The 25,625-nt window shown below is 34.6% G+C and overlaps 1 protein-coding gene across 4 annotated transcripts in view; it reads right to left on the bottom strand.

Moving 5' to 3' along the window:
• Window positions 1–25,625, bottom strand: part of Alg3 (Alg3, alpha-1,3- mannosyltransferase) — a 77,169-nt gene that overhangs the window by 36,358 nt on the left and 15,186 nt on the right. For all 4 annotated transcript variants that reach the window (XM_081736663.1, XM_081736662.1, XM_081736661.1 and 1 more), the window contains exons 4-7: window positions 25,033–25,153; window positions 21,479–21,681; window positions 14,167–14,400; window positions 3,525–3,728 (exon numbers count right to left, since the gene is read on the bottom strand). In XM_081736663.1, the coding sequence (XP_081592789.1) occupies window positions 3,566–3,728; window positions 14,167–14,400; window positions 21,479–21,681; window positions 25,033–25,153 (721 nt within the window). In that variant the 3' untranslated portion in view covers window positions 3,525–3,565. The remainder of the gene's footprint in view (window positions 1–3,524; window positions 3,729–14,166; window positions 14,401–21,478; window positions 21,682–25,032; window positions 25,154–25,625) is intronic.

Below are 25,625 nucleotides of genomic sequence, written 5' to 3'. Positions count from 1 at the left end.
CATATGCACAGCATAACCTTTGCACAGTGAATATCTCGTTTTGGTTGTGATGGACCTGGTTCACCTGGTTTCACCCAGGCCTTTTTTCGTTTAGGGTTCTCGTAATGGATCCACTTCTCATCACCCGTAATAATTCGATGCAGAAACCCCTTTCTGCTCTGTCGTTGAAGCAGCAATTCGCAAATGGTTTTTCGTCTTTCAACGTCTCTGTCTTTCAATTCAAGTGGAACCCAATGTGACATCTTTTGAATCATTCCCATGGCTTTCAAGCGTTTGGAGACTGTTGTTTGATCAACGCCTAATGCTGCTGCAAGTTGTTCCTGCGTTTGACACGAATCCTGCTCGAGCAATGCTGTCAATTCTTCGTCTTGAAATTTTTTTGGCTGTCCAGCTCGCTCTTGGTCTGCCAAGCCGAAATCACCACTTCTAAACCGTGCAAACCACTTCTGACACGTTCGCTCAGCTAGAGCATGGTCACCATACACTTCCACCAAAATACGATGACTTTCAGTCGCACTTTTCTGCATGTTAAAGTAATGCAGCAGGACACCCCGCAAAAACACTTTATCAGGCACAAATTGCGCCATGTTCACTTAACTACAAACTGGTGTTGTTGACGCTTTAATCCACTGCCCTATACTACGAACGATACGCGATGACAGGGGTTTGCAACACATGTGTGGATACACGGAACTGTGGGACGCTCCGTTCGTTGCGCCATTTCTTGTCCACCCGCACGAATTAATTCCTAGACCAAATATATATTACAAGGTATTTCTTTTATTATTGGATATTATTCTTGTCTTAGATCTACAGTATATACATGTGTAGAGAATTTTTCAATATAAAGTAGACAGTTAAAGTTAAATCAGTGCATTGTCCAAATCAAAACTTTCACTATCTTTTTATCTTCAATTAATTTAAATAAGTCATGACTTGCTAGCATTCAAAATCATCTAATTCTCCCCCTTCGCCAAATATCTATTTCTTTATAGTATTTATTTCCCTACTTTTTACTCGTATAGTTGATAAACGAAATACTGTCTTATGGACAAAATAAATTACGCATTAAGGGTTACATGAGAAAGATAAAATAATGACACCATGTAGATTTAATTTTTTAATAATATCTAGAATATTCATCTTTAAAAAGTGGAAAAATAGAAAACATTGTTTGTAATTTATATAATAAACAATTACAAAAAAATGGTAAAATTCTCATTAAATTCAAATCTGTTATTTGAAGGTATTGCCTAAGAGTTATTTTTAAAAACATAAAAAAAATAAGAATCCTTCAGATTCTGCAGTCGACGTGTTTCATATTTTCATTTTTTTTTTTTTTTTTTAATTTAGTGGCATTTGTATTTCATTTCAGCTTAAAATAATTATGTCATTTCATTTTTTTTTATTATTGTTCAATTTAAATTTTATTACAAGTTTGGATAATTAAAAATTTATTACTGTTACCTAAACCTTGTGTTAAATTGTCATTACAAAAATGGGAACCTAGCTGAACTGGTCTTCACAGATACATTACTAGTATTATTAGTTAATTTTCAGTCCTACATTTACTTAATTTCTTTTAGTTTCGTAACTAAATTAATTTATAAAACCATTTTATTTGCCTATCGAAGTGACGGCCAGTACAACTGTTTCCCATTAACGCTACAATAGTGACTTTATTTCAGCTTTGCAGCAAGTGAATATCTTTTGGAATACCTACGTATTTGATTGGAATTCGTTCTAATTAACTACGCACTATTTTCCTAGCGCTCTGGAATACCGTATGGGGAAAATAGGATTATGCAAATCTATATTATAATTATTATTTCCACATGTTCTTATATATTTGGGATCAATATATGCTTACTAGGCTTAGAGACACGAGGTTCGAGCCTCGTACGGGGTAACTCAGTTTTTCATGGATCGATGCATGTAAATTCAAAGCAGTACGTATTAGGCAGGTTGTAACTTGCCAGAGCGCAGAATAAATATGCAAAATCAATTTGCATATTCATAAATAGTATTGGGCGAACCCGAACACAATATGCAAAATAATCAAATAAAATATATCAAATAATTTCAAAATTTAGACTGGAAATCAAATTTATCTTATCATAAATTTGATTCCTCCAGTCTTACAAATTCCGCCCCCGAACTAGGACTCGAACACCATTACAAAAGAGCTGTTCTAACGAGTCCAGAATTTACATTGTTAACATACAAGGACCGCATAATTATAAGATGCATGTCCGAGGAGGTTCTTAGGTCGTCACCTTCTACGTGGTCGCACGAATTTGATACCTGCTCGCGTACATATTTTACATACATATATACAAGCAATATATGACCCTCAATATGATCTTAATACTCTCCTTAAAGCTTAATTTTTAAACGTCCTCAGTCCATGTTCTTTCTTGTGAGTTAAACCCAACATTATGAATTAACATACAATAATACACATTTACTTTGAATATAAATAATATATGTATTTCTATACTTTATAATCTTACAGTCATTTTTCTAAAACTACATTTATAACTTCTGATATAAAGAATATTCCCGATACTTCATTTATCTGATTACACGGTTTCTCGAAGGATGTCTACACATAAAATTTAATCTGGATTATAACTACATGCGAAAATAAAAACGATAAAAAACATGACAGATAAGAATCTACAATAGTTTCAGTAAATCGTTTTCGTTTTACTTTAGGCAATATTTTCCTTCTTAAAACCTCTTTTCACACCCTTTACCAGATATCTATATTAAATTTTCTACATAAACTCCTCCCAAAATTCCCAGTATTCAGTAGGTGAAAAATATTTTTGTTATCCTATACACCCTAAGCAGTAAGTATGGCTCCCATACACGCTTATGAATCTTACTTGCACTTTTCTTTCTAACAAAATTTGGAGTCCCCAATCTTATTGATAGTTATTTGACAGTTTGTAATTTAATTACAGTAGACTCACGAGTATCCGGCTTTCCTAGTTTTCTTTTATCATAATTAAATGAAGAAGACAAGACGCTGCACTGACAACATTGCCACGGCATTGGAAGCGGGCGTCTGCTACGATCCTCTTATGTATCGTGTGCAAAATACAAGTTATAACAGGAAAAGTGCAGCGTTCTGCTCCTTGTCCATTGTTCCGTCAGTGTGTAACGGACCTCAATACAGTACGCTGTTGTACTGTTCCGGATTATAATTGTACAGTACTCTATTCGTAAATTGTTCTTAGGGTTTACTTCATGAGTTCATAGAACTCCGGCCTATCCGACTTTTATGTTATCCGGCCTGCCCTTCCGCAACATTAGGCCGGATACTCGGAAGTCTACTGTAATTTGCATGTCCTTTTTTCGTTAAGTGGTAATTTTAAAATATAATTTAAACAATCACTGTTTATATTGTTTGGCTGATTATTTTCCTTTCATGAATTTTACACCTATACTTCTTTTCTTTTATGTTCAGCTTTTCTAACTCAAATGATTTATTCAGTAACTTATATGTTATTACTTACCTAATTCCATTTCAACATAGATTTAAAATAAATTACATCTGTTACGACGATTTTGACTGTGCCTCTTGGACCTGCTGTTCAGTAACTCGCGACCTGTACAGTCCGCACAGAATAATAACATGACAAAGATGTAATAAGGCACTGCTTAAGTAAGTTGACGGGTAAGTGTTCCAACACATCTCAATTATCCCCAGCAGAGATAACCTGCAAATTGGTGGTAATTAGATCAGAACTATTTGATATATCAACAAGCAACTCAAACTATACTATGACTTACCAGGTAAGTCGCTTTTTAAAATAAATTTTTGAAGCAACTTATGCAGTGATATTTACTTCGTGTATTACACGTCAACAATCTAATAACGTATTTCATCGAGAATATGAAAATATACCCATTAAAGTTCGTTAAACACCAAGAAATCTATGAAACAGTTTATGTAAGAAAATGTAAGAATTTGAAGGAAAAAAATCGAAGATTTCTCATCTTTAGTATGACTCTGTACTACAGAAATGGCTTCTCCTAAATAGCACGTCTATTCTTAGAGAGAGAGATAATACTTTTACAAAGTTTTCACCTCTACACTCTTTACCGAAGTGATTTTCGATTAAAATTTATTACAAAAAAATTGTCTCATTTACAGATATGAAATTATCTCCCAAAATTTGCCCAAGAATGTACTTAGGATTAGGCAAATTTAATGAAGATCTCCGATAGCTTAAGGAATTCGTACGTTCAACGCTGAAAAAGAAATGCTATTGGATTCTATCCTGAGGTAACCCAATTCAGTGAGAATTATAATTAATTACCCGCCTCCTTACATCTTGACTTAAATAATCCTCCAATCTCCTTGACCAACGTAAAGGTTATTTTCCTACCGTCTTTCCAACCAACACTAAGTACCCCTCGCGTATATTCCATACCAATAACGGTCGAGTCACCTTTGACGCTTCGATCTAATTATTTATGATATATTCAGACATAGACATATACATATTGCTGAGCCACGTTGTGTTACTTTTTCTCTATTCTTCCATGTTGCTCATCTAACTTTACAATGAATATTTCCATCAAAACATCGTATTCAAACACGCTCAGTTTGTTCTCATTTGTGCGTATTAGAGATCAACTTTTTACATCCATAATTACAACATACAAAATTATGCTTTTATAGATAGGGTTATGGCACTATATATCGAACACTTAAGGGCATTCGTATGAATATTTAATCAATATTTTCTAGCAGTGAGGAACAAGCTCCTGTATGAGCGATAAAAAATTTAAGGGTGTTATTTATTGGTTGAAACCAGCTCATTATGACAATTATAATTAACAATTTTGAAATCTGAAGTGCATTTAAATAGCAAAGTTGTATTACTTCTTGTATCGAACGGGTTGTGCTATATATCGATCAATGAGATTTTAATTATCGAATAAGATGGTTTACATATTGAACACCGAGGTTTAAATATCGAACAGAATATTTTATTTTTAAACAAGTTCACTTTAAGGGTAATTTGGATATAGTTTCATCGTAAACACATTGTAATAATTCTAAAATATAAACTAAGATAGCAGATGCAATGCTACAAAATGTTTGTTTCATATCACCACTCTTCAGCACAGAGAGGAGCAGCTTACGTTAATCTCTTTTGTTGCCATTCTTTTGTTCCTCAGTTCTTCCCGGTATTCCTCGGAAGAAACTGCATACGTTTTCTTCAACCTAAATTGATGAGGTTTCTCCGTGGCTTCAGAATTTTGAGAAACTTTTTGAAACAATCATCACTACTACTTGAGGAAGGTGAGCATGATAATTCCGTAGCAATAAATTTGGCTTGATGCAATAAATTTGGCTTGTAAATTTTTATTCCACTTTTCGAAATGACGGCACCTGGAAGATCCTTCTTGGGTGAAGATGCGTACACCTCTAAGCGTTCATTATTTCATGTGAATTCACGATTATCACTTTCTTGCTCTTCGTGTTCTTCTTCTGAGCTTGAACCACTTCTTTAGTTTTGATTAGCCAATTTAGTTTCATGTGTCGTACTGTACCGGCTTTTAACACTTTTCCAATAAGCATCCAAATCTGAATCACCATCACTCTGTTCTTTCTCGTTACGTCTTAGTTTGTCACGGAGCACACTAAAAGCACAAGGAGGCAGAAATTCTTCCAAATAATCAAGCAAGAACTTCAGTTTCTGATGAGGAGTACGGAACAGTTGTTGAGAAGATGAAGGAGAACTCTGGTCACTCTCTTGATATGGTTTCACTGGGGTCTTCAGAATATTGGCAACACACTTGCTATAGTCCACAGCAACGGACTCAATGGATAAAGACCACACTTACGAAATGCGCTTTTCACAATTTCTGGTTTGACGGCATCATTCCAAACTTTCTTCAATTGGGGTGCAAAATTTACCTTCGTTACCGATGCTTCGAGAGTTTTGATTTTCTCGTCCTAAAGAGCATTTTTCAATGCTCGTCTCAAGGGTGAAAATACGCCTACGTCTGCTGGTTGCAAACGATGAGTGGCGTTGGGGAAAATGCAACACAACAGTATTCGATGATTGTGACAATATTCACTGACCTGAAGTGATAGATGACTCCTGTGACCATCAATAAAGAAAATAACATGAAGTGTGATTTTTCTCAGTCTCTAGCCACGATCTAAACCGCTGAAGTTAAGTTAAAAATGCTGAATTTTCATTCAGTCAGTTTCTGTGTTCTCGTAGATAAATAGCTCAGGTTCATTTTTCTTCATAATTTGCTGAATTCGTATATTGCTGTAGACGATCATGGTAGGGGTGCAACGCTCGTCAGCACAGAAATTGCCGAGTACTGTTATAACCTCTTTTTCTTTAGATGTTGCTATAATTTGAAGCTGCTGTTCTCTCACACCAAGGTACTTTCTTGAAACCTTGTGTAACAGAAAGTTTGTTTCGTCTGCGTTGAGGATCCTTCTTGGGCCTTCCATAATTGCACTTAATCTCTCAGCTTCAAGATAGCTCGAAAGTTCAGCAAACCAGCCGGGTATTCTCTCCTCCGAAATCACAGCCTTGCCCTTGCTAACAGTTTCAGCCTTCTTCTGAGACAGACAAGGTGTCGTTCCATAAAACACCTGAACCAAGTTTTTCCTGGTCTTCCATGTTTGAACGGTATGCTTCTTCCTAAACAGTGTCCAGTAAATTACTTTTCTTCAACGGAAATCCTCTCTTTGCCATACTCATCATCTATTCAGAAATTCCGTCTTCTTCTTGTGGGCTCAGGAGCAGCTTCCGCACAAGAGCAATCTCAATTTTCTGATGTTCAGATAATTTATCATTTAAAGTTGTTAGAGGAAACTGAAAGGCTTTGGGACATCATAACGGACTTCACCTGCTGAACAGCTTCAGTCAAGGCAGATAACGAATAGCTTTTATTATTATTATTATTATTATTATTATTATTATTATTATTATTATTATTATTATTATTATTATTATTATTATTATTAAAATGTTTTCTTAGAATACTTTGTTTTAAGTTAGGACTTGACTATTATTCTAGCACGTATGAATATTGGATAACGTATTTTAATTTGGAACGACTGGCTGACAGGAGAAAATTGATTGAATCTGTATTTGCAGAAAAGTTACTTGACAACCAATATACCTCAGACTATATTTTTAAAAATGTTGATTTTAAAGTTCCAACATATGGTACAAGGGCAAAAATTTTATTGCAACCGCATAATAGAAAACATATTTTAATCTGTAGGATTTTAGAAAGCTATAATGAATGCATATCTTAAAATATGACTTTATTTTAGAATTTTAAATATAACTTAGTAGTTTTTATTTTTATTTTTATTTTTTTTTTTTTTTACTTTTAATTTTTGACACTTCTTTGTTTTAATGATTGACGTACACTACACTGTCAATGTTTTTATTATTAATAATTTATGATATAGATGTAAACATAATTTTATTACTAGTACTATATATTCATTGCTAAAATAATGTAGAATAAGACAAAGTGCTGTATTTTTGCTGTATTTTAGCTGTTCTCAGCATGTAAAATAAAGTTTATTATTATTATTAAAGTTTATTATTATTATTATTATTATTATTATTATTATTATTATTACAGGCTTAGTTCTGTTTTTGGGGAACACTTTCCTTGTTGGAGTTCTTAATTTTGCCCATTGTCAAGTTTTGAGCAGTAGTTAAGGATAGTCAACAAAAAATGTAAACAATTCTTTATGATTAACTTCTACTATGTTTACTAGTCTATATATTGAGGAGAAGAACAGCCCGGGATCAATAGTCTGAAGTAATGCGATCAGCACAACATAAGACCTCGATTAGATAGGCTCTCTATGACGAAATATTAATAAAAAGGCAAATCTAAATATTTTTATAACGGTTTGAACCCATGAACTATCAGATACAAGATAGATGACTTAAAATTTAGTGCAAAAGAAATTAACTACTTAGTTAAATTAATATTTAATTCACCAATAGACCTTCCAATTACAATAATGTTCGATACAAAAGAACAGTTTTTCTTAAAGGAACCTCTTTTATCGAATGGCATTTCAATATTACGAAAGAGGTCACGAATATTAACACTATTTTCTTTTCGCTTCAAATAAGATGATAGCTGAAAAATAACATTATAACAAATAAATATACATATATTGATATTAATACATTACATCATTAAAAGGATACTTTATGATGACACCATCACACGGGGGGAAAAAGATTATTACTGCGGGGCTGCGCCTTACAAAAAATATAGTAATTTCTCCAATCTCCAGCCAAAAACAACAGACTAAGAACTCTTTGTTTGAATGACAGTACACGGAACACCCTGGACATCAATTTTCTGCTCTATTTGATGGTAAAAGTGGAAGGCTGTTTGAGTGGAATATATTGATGCGTTCTATGTGAATACGTACATCTGCCCTTCTTGTGTGGAAAATGTAGGATAGTTGTGCAGAAAGTGGGGTTATATGGACTGCGTGGAAGTATTCATTTACCTTTAAAGTTTTGTCAACTTTACGAATCATGAACTTCCAAACATACTCAATTTCCGCAACAACCATTAACTCCTTTGGAAAAGTTGCCCGACAACAGCAGACCAAGTTGCTACGTTAATTTACATCGATATTTACGGTAGGCACCGCTACGTATTTGACCAATGTCGAACAGGTAAATATATATATTTCACCTAACTGCTCACACGCCTTCACTTGTTCTTTGCTAGGTAGCGTGTGCCTGGTTTCCGATACTTGATCTTTAGTTCAGCAGCATGTCGAGATTGGTGGTGATGCGCACGCCTTACAACACTGCAGCCACAGACGTTCTGTTGATACTAGTTGGAGACATATAGACTCTTCGAGTGATCTCTCTTTGTGGGAGTGCCAAGCAACCCGACTATGTTGCGCAATCCTTCATTCTCACTTTCATTAGAGTTGAGTTGATTTGAGTTTAACGTCCCGTTCAGCAGTGAGGCTATATGAAACGTGGACCTACTGATTAATGTGGAATCCAAACCACACGAGCTCTCGCTGGGAATCGAACCCGGGACTCCCACGCCAAAGGCGCGTACAAAGGAGCTCTCACTTCCATTAGTGTTCTCTTGTAGGTGATTTAAGAGTGATTAATTCCCTATAGGTCCTGGTTGATGTAACAGATTATTACACAATGAGTACATGTTTTTCTTAAGATCAAACTATTTCTTAACACTGGAAAAGAGCCATGCTATACTCTTCCCAACAGCGGTTGCTTCGCCAACATTGCACCACTGCACGCAATTCACTCCGAATTCTGGTAGTGGACGCCGCAGAATACACAATGTGCGGCCCTTCGCTACAGCTCACAAATGCTGATGGCAAAGGCACATAAAACTTCTTTGCATGTATCAGGTTATAACCTTCTTTACAAGCAGCTGAGTTAAGACCATTCGATTTTAGTCCCCTTCTATTACATTTAATTTCCGTTGACACGAAGTGTATAGCAAAATTAAAAAGTAATTGAGGTAAGACATGTTTAAACTATTATCAATTTTAAAATAATGAGACCTTTCATGTCTCTCGAGCCTTACTTCTTGTTTCACTAATGCTCAGTTGCACTAACGGAGGACTAATGCATGGATAGGGATTAAGCTGAAGTTAATCATTGAAGTGAGGATGATGTGTTGCACCAACACTGATCTAAAGATTATATCACCAAATCGTCGAATTAAGATTAACCATCGAAAACGGGAGATTAATCCTTGATAACGTCGTGATCAGCTGTGAGCAGAGTGAATATGCTTGTAGAAGATTTTGATATTTTATATGAATTTAGAGTGCTGAAAGAAAGAGAATACACTATCCGACCTAGAAGAATAATGAGAAATATTTTATAGCGTTTTGTTGCAGGATTGCCTGCAGAGATTATATCAATAATTTGAATGTTTATGTGGTTATGTAGATATAAATGGTGTTACTGTGCTTATTTGATTTGTTCCTAAAGCAAGAAAGAGTGATATTTGTACCAATAAAAGTCTGTCATGACTAATGGACCAATTAATGTAGCATATTTGCACTAATTTATTATATTATTTATTTTATTAATTAACTTATTTATTTACTACAGTTTGTGAATTGAAGAAATTTAGTTTTGACCACCTAATAGAGATGGACATACATAGTAGGTTAAATTTATCTCACATTTAAGGTGATTATCCTTGTAAGACTCTACCTTACTGTAAGACACTCTCTTGAGGTTAATTATATTTTATGGTATACACTGTTCATTTCGTTCATTTAACAGGCTATTGGCATTTAAAATCTTTACAATTTTGCTTTATTTGGATTGAATATGCCCTTATATATTAAATACTCAAGAATAAGTGTGAAAAGAAAAATAAACCGAAGCAGAAAATCGGAACAGTTAACTTTGTATGCCATAAACTAGAATTGCTCTCACCCTTACATTAAATTTGCTAGCATGTTCTGCAAATTTTACAATAAAAACTCTTGATTACTGCTATCGTGCTTGTACCAGCAAGTCATGCAGTAACCACCGTAAGTAATAAGTTGATGTGTGTAGATTTAAAAAAAAAAAAAAAAAAAAAACTAAATTTTCATTAGAATTGCCGGTGCACATTTACTGTACAGATCCACAGTTTTGTCTAAAAACCACAAGTGCTATCTAGATATATGGGAAAACTACAGTGGAAAAACATAAACCAACCTGTGCTAGGTGGCTACTAAAAAGCACAAGTGCTATCTAACCGAGTTAGGGCACGGCGACGCTAATGGACCCGCACGATATTGCGAGGGTGTGTCCGCAGTAAGCAGACGCGTCAGCGACGGCGTATACGCACGTAAGCAAGGGAAGTGAAAACAGGTGGATTTTGGTAATGATACTATTTTCAATACCACTTGTCATGGTTTCATACTAATAACTATCCACTTGTAAACATAAAATACAGTATCTCCACTATGTGTAGAAATATACCGCCAGAGTGGCTACCTAGCAGGTTAGGTTGGTTAAGACTGTCAGAATCTTGACACATACGCACCATTTCCACACTGCCTTTCCCGCCGCTAGATCATAGCAAGTGTATCTCTCCACTAAATAGTCTCTTCTGCCTCCATATGCAATGCCGCTTACATCAAAAATAACCAATAACAATAGATACTTTCTTCACTTCGACTATTCTCATCAGCTGACTTTTATTCATTCTTAATCAGAAATCAAAATTAATTAACCAATTCACCCGGTAAATGTCCTAAAACTGGTCTGGCGCTAAGGATCTTAACCCTTAATTTGGAACAGAAATATACGGGCAATGAAAACATCGGGATATTCCCTATTACGTCTTTAGTAACATACACATAAATTATTTAACATGTAAGGTAATTTGATGCCATACATAGTGTTTGCACTATCCTCGTTTATATGTATACTCACCTTTGCTGACGCACACCCTCACTACCGATCGGGCTACTCCTCTGCGCTCCTACCCTAACTCGGATAGATAATATTCATGCTTTTTAGTGACAATCTAGTACAAGTTGGTTAGCCTTTCGCACTAACTCTATGCGTGTACATACATTGAAGTTCCCCTAAAATAAATCTGACCAAAGGAATTCAAGTCCACGCCCAAAAATGATTATTTAGAATACAAAAAGGTCGATCAGTTGAAAAAAAAGTATATATGCAAGGAATTGGTGATGGGACCAGTACATAAATCTGCATTGCATCGCCAATTGGTAACATTATGCAAACCCGGCAGTGAATTACTAAAATAAACTTTGCTAATTAAAAAAGTCATATTTACGAACACTAGTGCTACGGTACTTTCTAGAATGAAGCATAACCAACTGTCGACGCAAATGTAAACTTAAACCTTTTTTTTTTTTTTTTTTTTTCAGAGGAACTGACGCGGAGACGCAAATGTAAATCTATGTCAAAATTAGAATCTTAAAAAAGTTGGGGGGATTCCTTGGTGATGTAACTGTTAAATAAAGTGTCATGGTGAGAAGCAATACGATGAGCTAACCTAATCTAATCTTACCTTGGCAAAATATTGAATGAACCTAACTTCCTCTACCCTACATTTGGAGCGCTTACTTCTGGTGCGTGGGATCCTTGGTTCGATTGCCGGCTAAGTAAATTTGTTTTGGATAACAAAGTATCCGTGAGTTATCTGAGGGTACTCCTGTTTCCTTACACGTTCTCATTCCACCATTTTTCCCATCATCATTCACTTGCTTCAATTATCGTCTCCCTTAGCCTAAAGGGCATAATCGTAGGACGTTAAACTTAATATTTCATTTTTCTACCCTACATTTAAAAATAATGGTTCAACATTGAACTAACGTAACCTAACCTACTCTACATTTGAAAATAATGGCAAAGCATTGAAATAGCTAATCTAACTTAATCTACACTACCCTACACTACGACACCGTACGCTACCCAAATATTCTTTACTCTTCCCTATCCTACCTTATACTTGAGTGCAAAATCCAAACGTTAGATATAAAAGAAGGCGGTATTTGTGTGAAGCTTAGCGTAGTTTGTAGCCAAACACTATTTAAGAAAAAGTGACTACCCACCCTAACTTGAAAATGTCGTTTAACAGGCAGATAAAGAAGTGTGAGATGTTAGGACAGAGCTTTTTTTTTTTTTTTTCTTTAAAGGGGGCCATAGACATACATACACACACTTGCATTAACAACTTTCATGAAAGATTTGTTTCATCATGCATGTTGAAAGATTTTTTTACCCATACACGTACCAACTTGCTGTCCAACTTACTAGAAGAATAAATCGAAGGAGAGTCACGTAATTTCTTTCGCTGTCGTGATTGGCGGACCTAAATATAAAACAACCAACTTGCATGAACGAGCACGTACACGGTAAACATGCATGAAGAACGGCAAAACCATCATACATGTTTACAGAAGATTTTGAAAACTTTCAACATGCATGAACGAGGCCACACACGATCAAGTTGCCTGTGGTTTTATCATTTTTCATGCATGTTGCAAGGTTCTTTCAAGCATGTCTGCGGGTACGGGCTCCTAAATATTTAGACCTTAGATATCCATATTTGATTTGGTTTTCTGTAACATCCCTTTCGGCAGCGAAGCTATATGAGACCTGGTCCTACAGCTTAATATAAGATCCAAACTACATGAGCTTCCGTCGACGGATCTCCCACGCCATCCCGCTTATCAAAAAAAAAAAAAAAAAAAAAAAAAATTATGCGCTCCTACATACATATTGACATATTAGAAACAGCTTCCTTTTCAGTATTTGATATGGCTTTTCTTTTTTTAAAAAAATAAGGATATGTTAGTCCACCAGCATTATAACATATTTGCCTTCCCGAGGAGTCAACTTCGCGCGCTTTCTTTCGGTATCTAGTATGTAAAGTTACCACATGCTACACGAATCAGTTTTCAGTTGTTACTGCATTGTTTTAGCCAATCAAACGTATGATTCTTCGTGACGTCATAGTTTTATACAACTTTGATCATTCGTGGATAAGTTAATCCTTTCTCACAAATTGTTGGTGTAACGATGTAAGATTCTTATCCAAAGATAAAAATAATCAACGGATTATCTTATCCGATCTTAATCCTCGGTTGGTGCAACCGAGCATAAGATATTCGCATGAAAATTAATAGCATCTATTTTATTAAGGGAACAACTCTCCAAAAAGAAAAAAAGCGTATTATACCCCCGGTGTATACTTTTAATGCTACTTAATAAAAAACAAAATTACTACGTGTATGACATTATAGCTACTTTTTGGGAAGGGAAAGGGGAAGAAGTATACATGAAGAACTAATTAAAATTGGAAAATAACACTTGCACTGCCTTCAGATATCCTACATGAATATAACAATAAAATAATAACAGTATCAGCAAAATATTTTCTTTTGAACATACGTATTTCAATAACCCTTTTCCCCTCCCTCTTGATGATAATGAAAACCCCCATAAATTTGAACCTGACTTAGCAATTACTATATATGGTATTGTTAAGAATTATTACATACATAAATCTAATTGTATATTCCTGTAATGTCACCGTACATCTTGCAATCTAATGTAAATCATAGTAAATGTAGTCAATTTATTTGAAACTTACCTTAACGCTACAGAGAAAGGCACAGACCACAAAATATATGGCAACGTATGAAAATACCACACATAAAACTGATAATGGAGAGATCGACTGCACGCAACTCCAATGAAATTACACACAAACATTGGCAGCAGAAACAACTGTGAGCTTGTTCCCATGTCTACTGCTTCCTCGCTTGTAAGTTGCTTCTTCATTTGAGACTTAGCATAGCTAAGGCTTGCATAACTTCGAAGATAACTAAAAATAAGAGAAAAAGATAATATATTACGAACTTTGAAAGTTCTGTTACTGAATAGATTAGCCAATATACAAATGTCTAGGAGCCTATCATCAAGGTTAAAAATACAAATACAACACAGTACAAGTGGAAGACTCCAGTAATTCATTACCTGCTTCTTGTATATCTAACCATTTATAAAAGTACTAAATCAGACTGACATATTTATACATTTGAAACGCATTTTAATTACTTTAAGGTACAAATCAATGATGTAATTAGACACACAAATCTAAACACTGAGCTCGAAGTCTAGAATTCGACCTCCCACTTGTCACGGCTCGAGTTCCAACGGTTTAGATTTATTTGAGTAAGTCATTCTGAAATAATAATTTCCGTCATACATGTGCAGTGTTGATCTTGAATGTCCCTAGTTAGAGCTAATCAATGATGAATGTTCCAAACGATGTGGTTATGTGCTTGCCGGCTGAGGATGTTGTCTAAAGTTTCCTCGGTGTTGGGCTACCTTGATGATTCCATTACATAGATTGGACTTACAGCTCTGCAATGAAGCCTTACCTTTGGTAATTGTAAGCCTGGATATAAAGTTTACGGAATCTTGATTGTAGCGTTGCAGGAGATCGCTACGCACGTCCACATGCTGTTGTCTTTATGCTACAGTTAGAACTTTGAGAACCTCTCTCAATGACGCATCCTTAACTACAAGTGTTCGTATACTATGTGCTGCAGGGCTTTACGCATGAGTTCCTGGACACCTCCATTTCTGTGAATGTTAGACCTGTTGGCCTGTATCAGCATCTTCATTCATGTGAAGATGGCCTAAGTTGTAGCCGTCATTTTGCTTCCAGAATTGGTTCTGTTCTTGATAGACACGTTTAGCCTTGAACCCAGCCGTACACAGTTTTTTGTGCTGGTGCAGCCGTTTACGAAGGAACTTAGTCGTCCTGAGCTGCTTTTGCTCATCGCTTTTCATGCTGTGTTCTATCATAGACAGTGACGCAGGAAATGAATTCTGACATAATTGATCAGTTCCTGTACAGAGCTGCCATCAAGTGACAGACCAAGGTACTAATAATCAACACATTGGAATATCCAATGATACCTTTATCACACTCGTAAAATACAGGTCTCTAATACGATAATTATATTAGCAACTGAAATATGTACTGTTGTCCTCCGGCGAAAGAGCAGCTATTATGAACGCAATCACGTGATGTAGAATAGTTCATTAAATCATACATTGTTGTTTTTGACTGTATAAATGTGAGCCAAGAGCTAAAGCGTCAGGTTGTAATGAAATGTTCACCTCGATTTTGAAATAAACTCGTACAACTACCTCTTACCTTACTTCACCCCCATGAGGTATCAATTTGTGAAGTATCACAGTATCACAGAAATACGTTGTATTACGCAGTTATTGGTTCCACGCACAACAGCGTCGTTAGAGGTCTATTAACAAGAAGTTTAAATTGAATTTGTTCATCATGAAAGTTTAGGGTGATATGCAATAACAAAAATTTGATCATTTATATTGGTTATTTCCAATTGATAAACATATAAACATATGTAAGAATAAAAACTGTATTAGAGCAAAACCTGGGTTGTTCAAAACCGCGTTATTCAAAGTATTCCTGTTCGATTAAATTTAAGTTCCATGTTCACATCTCAATGAATTATCGATGTCCCACGAATGTAGCAAGCAACTCCCTCGAGTTTTCCTAACATTACCTTATCTAGATAGCAAACATATTTACCAATGTAGTTAATAATACTTACTAGAAAATAATATATGTTATAGTAGACAGTAAATGCACGTTCTACACAAAGTTTGAACTTAAAACTAATACGCTCATTTATCCTCAAAGTTCAGTTTTTAATATATCCTACGGTCTACTACAACGAATCTTTCTTTACACCTAACATTCTCCACACCGAGTTTTCCGAACACCGAATTTTCTTACACCGAGTTTTCTTACACCGAATTTTCCTGCTCCCATATATATATATATATATATATATATATATATATATATATATATATATATATATATATATATAATGCAATCACCAAAAGATCAAAAGAGAACAATGTAAGCACCTTCGCTAAACGGTTCATTGGATTGTTAGAAGAAGAAACAACAAATTTTATAAAATCAAGAAGAGAATGTCGCTTCACAGCTTTATTTAATCCTTAATTTATCTCTTCTTTTCTCTACGTCTTTCCTTTATCTGATGAAGCTTTAGCGAAAGGGTCTATGATGTACATTTTTAAGTGTGTGTAGTTTATGTTTTCATTATTTCCTGGTATGCATATTGAATGTTTGTGCTAGTCACGTATGAAAGGTACATCTCCGAAACATATATTTTTATATTTACACATGTAGAATTCCGTATCAGCAATCAGACAGAACTACGGGCGTAGTTTATACGGTAGCGAATTTGCAGCAAAAAGCGTTTTGTGTTGTACAATACGGAAAGTGTTTATTCGTTATTAGTCCAGCATGCATTTCGAAGACACGTTTCGTGATTTTTTTTTTTTTTTTTTTTTTTTTTTTTTTTTTTTGTGTGGGGATAAGTTAAAGACTTCCCGTCGTATCCTCCGTAGCAGCAACACTGCATGACCACTGGAACTGCAAGCATTACCATCAAGTAAACTGAACCAAATATCAACTACACGTGTGTTCTGTAACAAAGCATACAGTACGAGTATAACTCCGACAATTTCAATTTCTTATTGTGTATCATATAATATTTTATATGTAACAGTAAGTGAAATACATCTTTTTAGAACACAATATTGGGTATAATCAAAAATAAACTAATCACTGATCAAAGCAAACCAATTTATTATTATAAAACTAATACCTTGTGACAGTTTCGTCAACTAACCATTTGGCTTCTAAAAAAACTACCAAACATCTGCTAATAACGAAATTATTGTCGAATAAACCCTTGTGAATAATTCGTTACATTTTCCTGTCGCTGCCAGATGCGTAGGTGTTGGAATCGCAAGAACGTAGAATAGCGAAAACAAATGGATATATGGCTGACAACTTAAAGCAGCTTTTGGTGGCAGTAAATGTGGTTGTGCAAGTGTCTATGAGAGTTAAATTTAGCTGTGAAACCAAAAGTAATAAGTACATTTGGATGACTTGCAGCGAGGTAGGTATCATTGGACGACTGAAGCAGGAAAAACAAAAATATTTGTAACGGAGAAACTGAATGTCCTCTAAGAAGTTAATTCTCAATTGTGAAAGCGCTTTCAAATAGACAGAAATGCGCCACAACGGTTCAGTGGTGGACGTCCAAGGGCAACCAGTATTTAGCTCTTATTACGATAATGGACGTTAAACTGAATATTTCATTTCCTAATTACGATAATACCTGCAGGATGTCTTTCACTGATCGTCGCTTACCGGGTCATGTAACCTGGTGTACAGCATACCCTGATTGGACACAGGAACAATGGGGTTGTGTACTATCCATAGATGACGCGTCTTCGTTAAATTTATAAAGTTACTCTCACCGCATTCTGATCTGCAGAGAATCTGGAACCCGCTACAGCCTCTCCAACATTCGAGAACGGGACCATTATGGAGGAGGCAGGGTCATGGCGTGGAAACGGAAATCGTATATTCTTACATATGTTTGAAAGGCGATCTTACAACTCAAATATATCGCGACCTCATTCTTCACCACCATGTATGTCTTTTTAGGGGTGCAGTGGGTCCTGGCCTTTATTGTACGGATGGCAACGCATGTACTCATCAAATGACCTTACACAAAACGCATCCTGAAACGAAGAATATCAGGTGAAAAGGGAGGCCAGCTCGCTCTCTTAATTTATCTCATTGAGCATGCATGAGATCCCTTCGGAAGACAATTGCAGAACTTCACATATCAGCTAGGAGTCTCAATGAGTTATAGGTTGAATGAGTGACAAAGTGGGATGCCATAATATGGGACCAACTGTTGTTATACGACATGTCTTGCAGTACAGGGTAATCACACAGGCTATAGGACACCTTTACAGCATCTCAAGGGAACAGAAGACATGCCATGGATGCAACCCTTCTTCCCAGGTAAATCTTATCTCTTCTACAGTCTCAAAGTGGGTACCGTACTTTGTACATTTTTGAATTCTGTCCAATGTTAGTGATAGTACACATCATTTTTGCATATACTATGTTATAACATCGTGGCTGCAATTTATATATTTCAATTATCCTAAATTTTTAAGCAATAATATTTATGCATGTGTGTACACATATCGCTACTTAAGTATTTAGCAGCAATATATTGCAAATTCATAGGAAATGCAACGAAGATTATTAATGTACACATACCGATACACACTTGTACATTGTAAAAAGAAGAAACAGCACTGCTATCTGAAACAATATTTGCGAATTGAGATAGATTAAGTTTAACAACTCAACTGTGCTCAATTCATTTCTTATATATGAAATAACAAGTATAAATAGTATATGAGATAACAAAAGCATATGAATATCCTTTTGTCTTCCGTATGTCGAATTCTACCAACCAGGGGGGCGCCGGGACGACAAATTAACAAAATTCAAGGAATTCAAATTATATATATATATATAAAATAGTGTTAATTCAGATATTTTAATAATGATCAGGCCACGGCTAAGTAATTTTTTTATTTATTTATTTCATAAGGACAACACAACAGGTTCAATGTCCAGTCATAGTGTCGTGTACATACTTATCTAACATACACTATTATACGTACATACACAAATATACGTCGTTTAATTATGCAGAAGTTATTGACTGATAATTGTTTTGAATTTGTTTCCGGACATTACTAAATACATCTACTACATGAAACTTAATCATTTCGTTACATGAAGCACTTCTCCATCCACAGAAGAGACTTATGTAATAAGTTAGTTCTTGCTTTTCTACAATGGAATGTCCCAATGTTTGCTGTTCTAGTCTTACCTGTTGGGACACATAATAACACTTCTGAAACTAATTCTCGACTGTCAATTTTACCGTTTAATAATTTATGTAAGAACAACAGATCAAACATCCATCTCCATTTTCCAAACGTTTGAAGACTAAAATTCGTTACTAAGCCTTCATAGGGAACATACTTTCATACGGAACATTCTCGCCCCGGGCGCTTACAATCCGCGCGATGGCCCAGCTACCAACACAGTCATCTCCACTGTAAACACAACCATGACAATACCTTTACACTGGAATGTTTTTTGAGCTTCTTATCCGCTAGTATTAACTACTTTTGAACCTACTTATGAATTAAAGTGATGCAAGGTTACAAACAGTGATGATTTCTGCGGGTGGCCTAGGAGGGAAATTTCCCCAAACCACGAAATCCTCCCTCCCTCCCCCTTACCGGACCACATACCCTATCGTGCTCACAAGTAAACCTTACGTTTGGGTGAATCGAGTTGCTGACTGAGACACATATGAGAAAGTAGTAGTAAATGTGGTCAGTATTTCAGTGAAGTTGTAGGTGCGAAGCTCCAGGGGTTTAGGAGATACAGCTACCAGAACATTACATGGAAATACAGAATAGTCTTCATACAGTTGGAGGTAAAAGCTCTGTAAGACCTCTTGTAACGACAAAAGGTGAATAACAAATATATGGGTACATATTAGGACTAGGGGGAAGTCATATAGTAAGGGTATACCTGACGGCGGCCATCTTGAAATCCGCCATTTTGAATTAAGGTTAAGTTTCTAAAATAGGAATAGGGTCATGTGATACATGATTTAAGGCGCAAATTTAATCAGAAGAACAACGGTGACGTCAATTTTGATTTACGCGCAATTGATAAAAAGTTACAGATGAAATTAAATATTGTTGCAGCATATGTATTAGTTCTTTACCCCACCTTGTAAATTTTGTGTTAATGATAATAATTAAATAAAAAGCAGGTGGATAAATATTAGGTCTATGGTAAGAGTTGCCTTGATGGCGGCCATGTTCAAATCCGCCATTTTGAATCAGACAAAAGTTTTAAACAAAACGCATAACAGTGACACCTTATTAATAGCAAATTGTACCATAAATCCAACGGTATAACCATTTTTGCTTTATCATTAATCAGCACAAAATTAAATGGGAATAGAGTAATGCAATAGATGACTTCGGGCTTGAAGTTAATCAGAAATACAATGGTGGCGTTACAATGTTAGTTGTTTGATGCTGTACTTGCACGCCATTTCGTTGTTTTTCTTGTATCTTGTTAAAGGACTAATACATATGCTGCAACAATATTTAATTTCCCCTGTAACTTTTTACCAATTGCGCGTAAATCAAAATTAACTTCACCATTGTTCTTCTGATTAAATTTGCGCCTTAAATCATGTATCACATGACCCTATTCCTATTTTAAAAACTTAACCTTAATTCAAAATGGCGGATTTCAAGATGGCCGCCGTCAGGTATACCCTTACTATATGACTTCCCCCTAGTCCTAATATGTACCCATATATTTGTTGTTCACCTTTTGTCGTTACAAGAGGTCTTACAGAGCTTTTACCGCCAACTGTATGAAGACTATTCTGTACTTCCATGTGATGTTCTGGTAGCTGTATCTCCTAAACCCCTGGAGCTTCGCACCTACAACTTCACTGAAATACTGACCACATTTACTACTACTTTTTCATATGTGTCTCAGTCAGCAACTCGATTCACCCAAACGTAAGGTTTACTTGTCAGTATTTTGATAATACTACTTTTCACCCTCAGTGTATTGGAACTTTCCCTGGTCAAAACCTTCTGAAATCATCACTGAATACAAATATTACATTAATCGAAAACTTGGGCAATATTAGCGTATACCAAAGTTAAAGTTAATATTTTTGAACCTCTGGTTTTCGATCGAATGGAAATGTAAAGATTCTCGCTGTTGAGGTCACGACAAAGACAGCTCATAAAAGGCTATTAGTGCCAGTAACTGACATTTACAAAATGTGAAATTTGGAGCGACGAGTTCAGAGCCACTAACATTAAATCTCTAATTAAAAACTAATTAAAAACTTATAAGTGCTTATATTACCTCAAATAGTACTTACATAAACCATGATTCTAAAAATGTTAGAAGTAGCAGAATATGGAGGGCAAGTAGAGCAATATGAAAATAACCACTAACAAACACTTCCTCAGGAAGAAACCTCCAGTTAACTGTCCACTGGAACAAAAACACTCTTCCCAAATTAAACGCTCGAAGAACATATCCAATTGGATTCACTATTAAAAAGGGTACGGCGAGTACAACCTAAAAGTAAAAATAAATAATAGTCCCCGAATTAAATAATTTCGACATATGTAAATTCATACTTATGAACGATATTTCCGATATAAGTAAAATTTACGAACGGTACACATCTAAAATAACAAATAGTATTAAATTCTTAAATTATATTTTGAGTGCTATCTAGTGAGTTAGGCATGAACTGATTATGTGATTAACTATTGTTATTGATTAGTTATTTTTTTAACTATTGGTGTTGTAAGAATACAAGGTTTTATACCCTATTTACTCGTATAAAGCATGTTATGTAATTAAGTTTTTGCACAGCAGTGTTATTAAACAGTACTTCTTTTTTCGTATATTCTGATGTGTGTTTAGATAAATCCAAAGTTATGGTAAAAATCTGACTTACACAAACAGCCCTGGAACGATCTTCTTATTTAAGTCAAGGACTGTCTGTATTACTCATAAAAGAATTCCCACACTATATGTCTACTAAATGCTATTTTCAAATTCCAAGTCTCATTAGTTCAGTCAGAACATTTATCACAAGTTAAGAGTCCTTTATTTTCTTTCAAATAAACTCAAATAACTTGTTACATAAATTTTAGCCCGAAGTACCTAATCGAATCTCCTCACATTTACTATCTCAATAAATGTTTTCTTTTTAACTTCTTTCTTTTAAATGTTCATAGAATTTTAAAAAAGAAGAGAGAAAATACTACTGAAATAAAACAATGTGTGTAGTGGATATGTTCCCTCTTGTCAGAGATTACATCTTGAAATCAATTATAATATTCTATTCTTAGATGACAAATGTTAACGAACTAAACAAAACCCAAAAATGTTAATACTGGTCTAGTGAGTAGTATGCTGTACTTATTAGACTGATCAAAATAGTTTTGTAGGCAGAACAAAACAGATGTTTATCTTATGAGACAGAAAAATGTAGGCCTTGGACACATTCAAACACTACAAGATACTGAGGGTTTTTTTCTTCTTCTTACGTTCTGATGCAACACTGAGGTTATGAAGGATAGAACTAACTCTGTACCCTGACCGGACCTTCAATCTGGTGCGTTTGAGAGGTGCACAAACACAGACCATCACACAAGATCACCCTCCACAACATAAGCCGTTCCCCACCACAATATTTCGCCATCAAGAAAGCTGGATTACCACAACATGCTAACGGTAGTGTGCATGATGTTAAAAAAGGATTTTTTCTGATGATGATGTATGATGCACATTATATTATTATTATTATTATTATTATTATTATTATTATTATTATTATTATTATTATTATTATTATTATTATTACAGTAAAACCTGTGAACTTGGCCACCTCTCTAAGTTGGCCACCTGTCTATCTTGGAAATTGGCCACATTGAAGCAATGTTTACCCTATAATGATAAATTTACCTGCGTATATTGGCCACGCAAAATACCATTTTGTTATTTTTCTTAACTCTTTCGTATTCCCTTATGAGAGGCAGATGTTCTGTATTTGTGACTGGACACAAAGAAGCATGGATTCGCACGATTTATTCTTGGAGGTCAATGGCCAGAACACTACCCTCAGAAAGGGTTGGTGAAGGAAAATGTGAAAATGAAAAAGCACGTACAGGAATTCAGGAAATGGTTGTACGTATTTGTTTACCCTATAGCTATATCAGCTCCTTTCTTCAGTGAGGAGCTTTAGTAATTCCGGAAAATTCTCAAGATTAAAACTAACCATCTCAATTGTCAGCTATTGGCACCTGACGGCTTGGTAGTGGAGGTTATGAGATATGAATTCCCTTAAGATTTTCTCAAAACATATTTTGCTCCGAGGGAAAAACTTGTAGCTCATTAACAAGAGGTAGTTAACTACAAAATTAGAACATGCATATGTGCCAAAAAGAATAAAAGAAGTACATTAAGAATGAACCACCATGAATAAATTTGTATAATAACTTATTTACTATTTTTTTCGAAAGATATCTACAGAAAATATTTGTCACTGTCGAAAAAAAGGTCATATAAACTGCACATAAATTGTTCAATTTATAATTTTGCTTTTTCTTGTGATACATCAATTTCAATAAACTGTCTACATACATTTCTATTTTATGGTTGTTTGTGTTGTATTTTCAATCCGAAAAACTGAGTGTACCAGACTAGTTTTCAGGAAGATACATGTATTAAACATAGTGTAGTACTTTTTCTAGTACGTATATTGTTATGATTACTCTATATATGATTACTCTATATACATTATTTCAAAGTAGCTATCGTGTCATTGCTTATTAAAATTTTACAACCAAGTAATACTAGAAATCACATTTTAAAAATACATCAATCACACTTAATTTCTGTAAGTTGGCCACTTTTCAATTCAACCGATGGTGGCCAACATAGACAGGTTTCACTGTATTATTATTATTATTATTATTATTATTATTATTATTATTATTATTATTATTATTATTATTATTATTATTATTATTATTATTATTATTCCTTGGGATAAGTCAAAACGCAACGTATCATATTATTTACTTTTTTTTAAATTACACAACATTGAATTCCATGTTCAACGTACATAAATACAAACACACATACATTTACTGTATTTTCGAACTTAGTTGCCACCATGTTCCAAACTCTTATATAAGCAGCAACAAAGAACCAAATTTCCGAATGAAAAAGATATATTTTGCTTACTTCACTAATTTCAACTTCCTTTTCCACATACTATCTCAGAATTATTATTTTATAAGGTTTCTTGCTCTAGAAACGTAAAAAGTACGATAAATTTTGATTGCGAATATGTTTCTATATATCAATAAATAAATAAAAATAGCGAATCAGATTGCATTCCTCTACACATTTACAACAAACCCAGCATGAACAACGCCTAATTTTGAGGTAAGTTGTCACAAAATACAAAAGTATTTCAATATTGATTTTGTCTACTTTCAAGCTACATCTTATTTACAGAATATATTCAGATTAGCTCATATTTAACTTTAGTAGACAAGGTACACAAATACATATATATGGAACAACGAGGAAAAATTCATAAAACTTTCGTAATGCACTTCTATAATGAAATAAAATGATTCACCTATTGATATGTTTCATTAATTATAAACCTCTGTTATAATTGTAAATGGGAACCTACGGTGGTTGACTTCAATGGTTCTGTTCTCTCAAATTTTCCGACATCTTATAGTTCTTTTCCTTTATTAAGTGTAATAATTTAAGATGAAAAAGTGGAAGTTCTGTTTTATGTAAATTAAGAAGCCACCAGCAGGATGTAAAACAGAAATATATATAGCAGTGCATCATAATTAATACAACACATCGAAAGGAAAGTTAATAGTTTACCTGAACAGCTGCACATATCAGTAACTGAACTGCAGTGCCCTTATTTCCCAACGACGTGAGATACACCAAAAGAAGAGCTGGTGCAAACAACAAAATATTCATTTTCACCGAAACGGCCAAACTGTAATAGAGAAACAGAGAGAAAGAAAATAAAGCACAAATAATAATACATATACATAAATTTATAACAAAAGCACACGAACTATCAGTTATATAAAATAAAAAATAAATTAAAAAATTACACAATTTCACTAAAAGTTGGCTTTGAAAGACAAATACATTCCATCTATTCTTGATTAGTAACAAACAAAATGTTGCAGTAAAATTTTTACGCTGCCCCCAGATTTTACTTTCGTTGACAGGGAAGGAAAAAAATAGATTTTTTTTTTTCAATAATAGTTACATACGGGGTATCGCAGAATTCTTTTCCTGATTACAAACATTCATGAGTACCAACACCATGAGTCTGCTGGATACAACACAATTCACAACTGCATGCCTCGCGTCCAGTATAAAATTCCTCACTTTTCCTTTCCGTTACATTTATTTGTTTCCGTAGTTGTTACGCAGTACTTACTTAACATACAATTTTA

This window comes from Thermobia domestica, chromosome 13 (assembly GCF_964235325.1).
Source record: "Thermobia domestica chromosome 13, izTheDome1.hap1.1, whole genome shotgun sequence".
Lineage (NCBI taxonomy): Eukaryota > Metazoa > Arthropoda > Insecta > Zygentoma > Lepismatidae > Thermobia > Thermobia domestica.
This window is presented reverse-complemented; position numbering and strand designations above follow the sequence as displayed.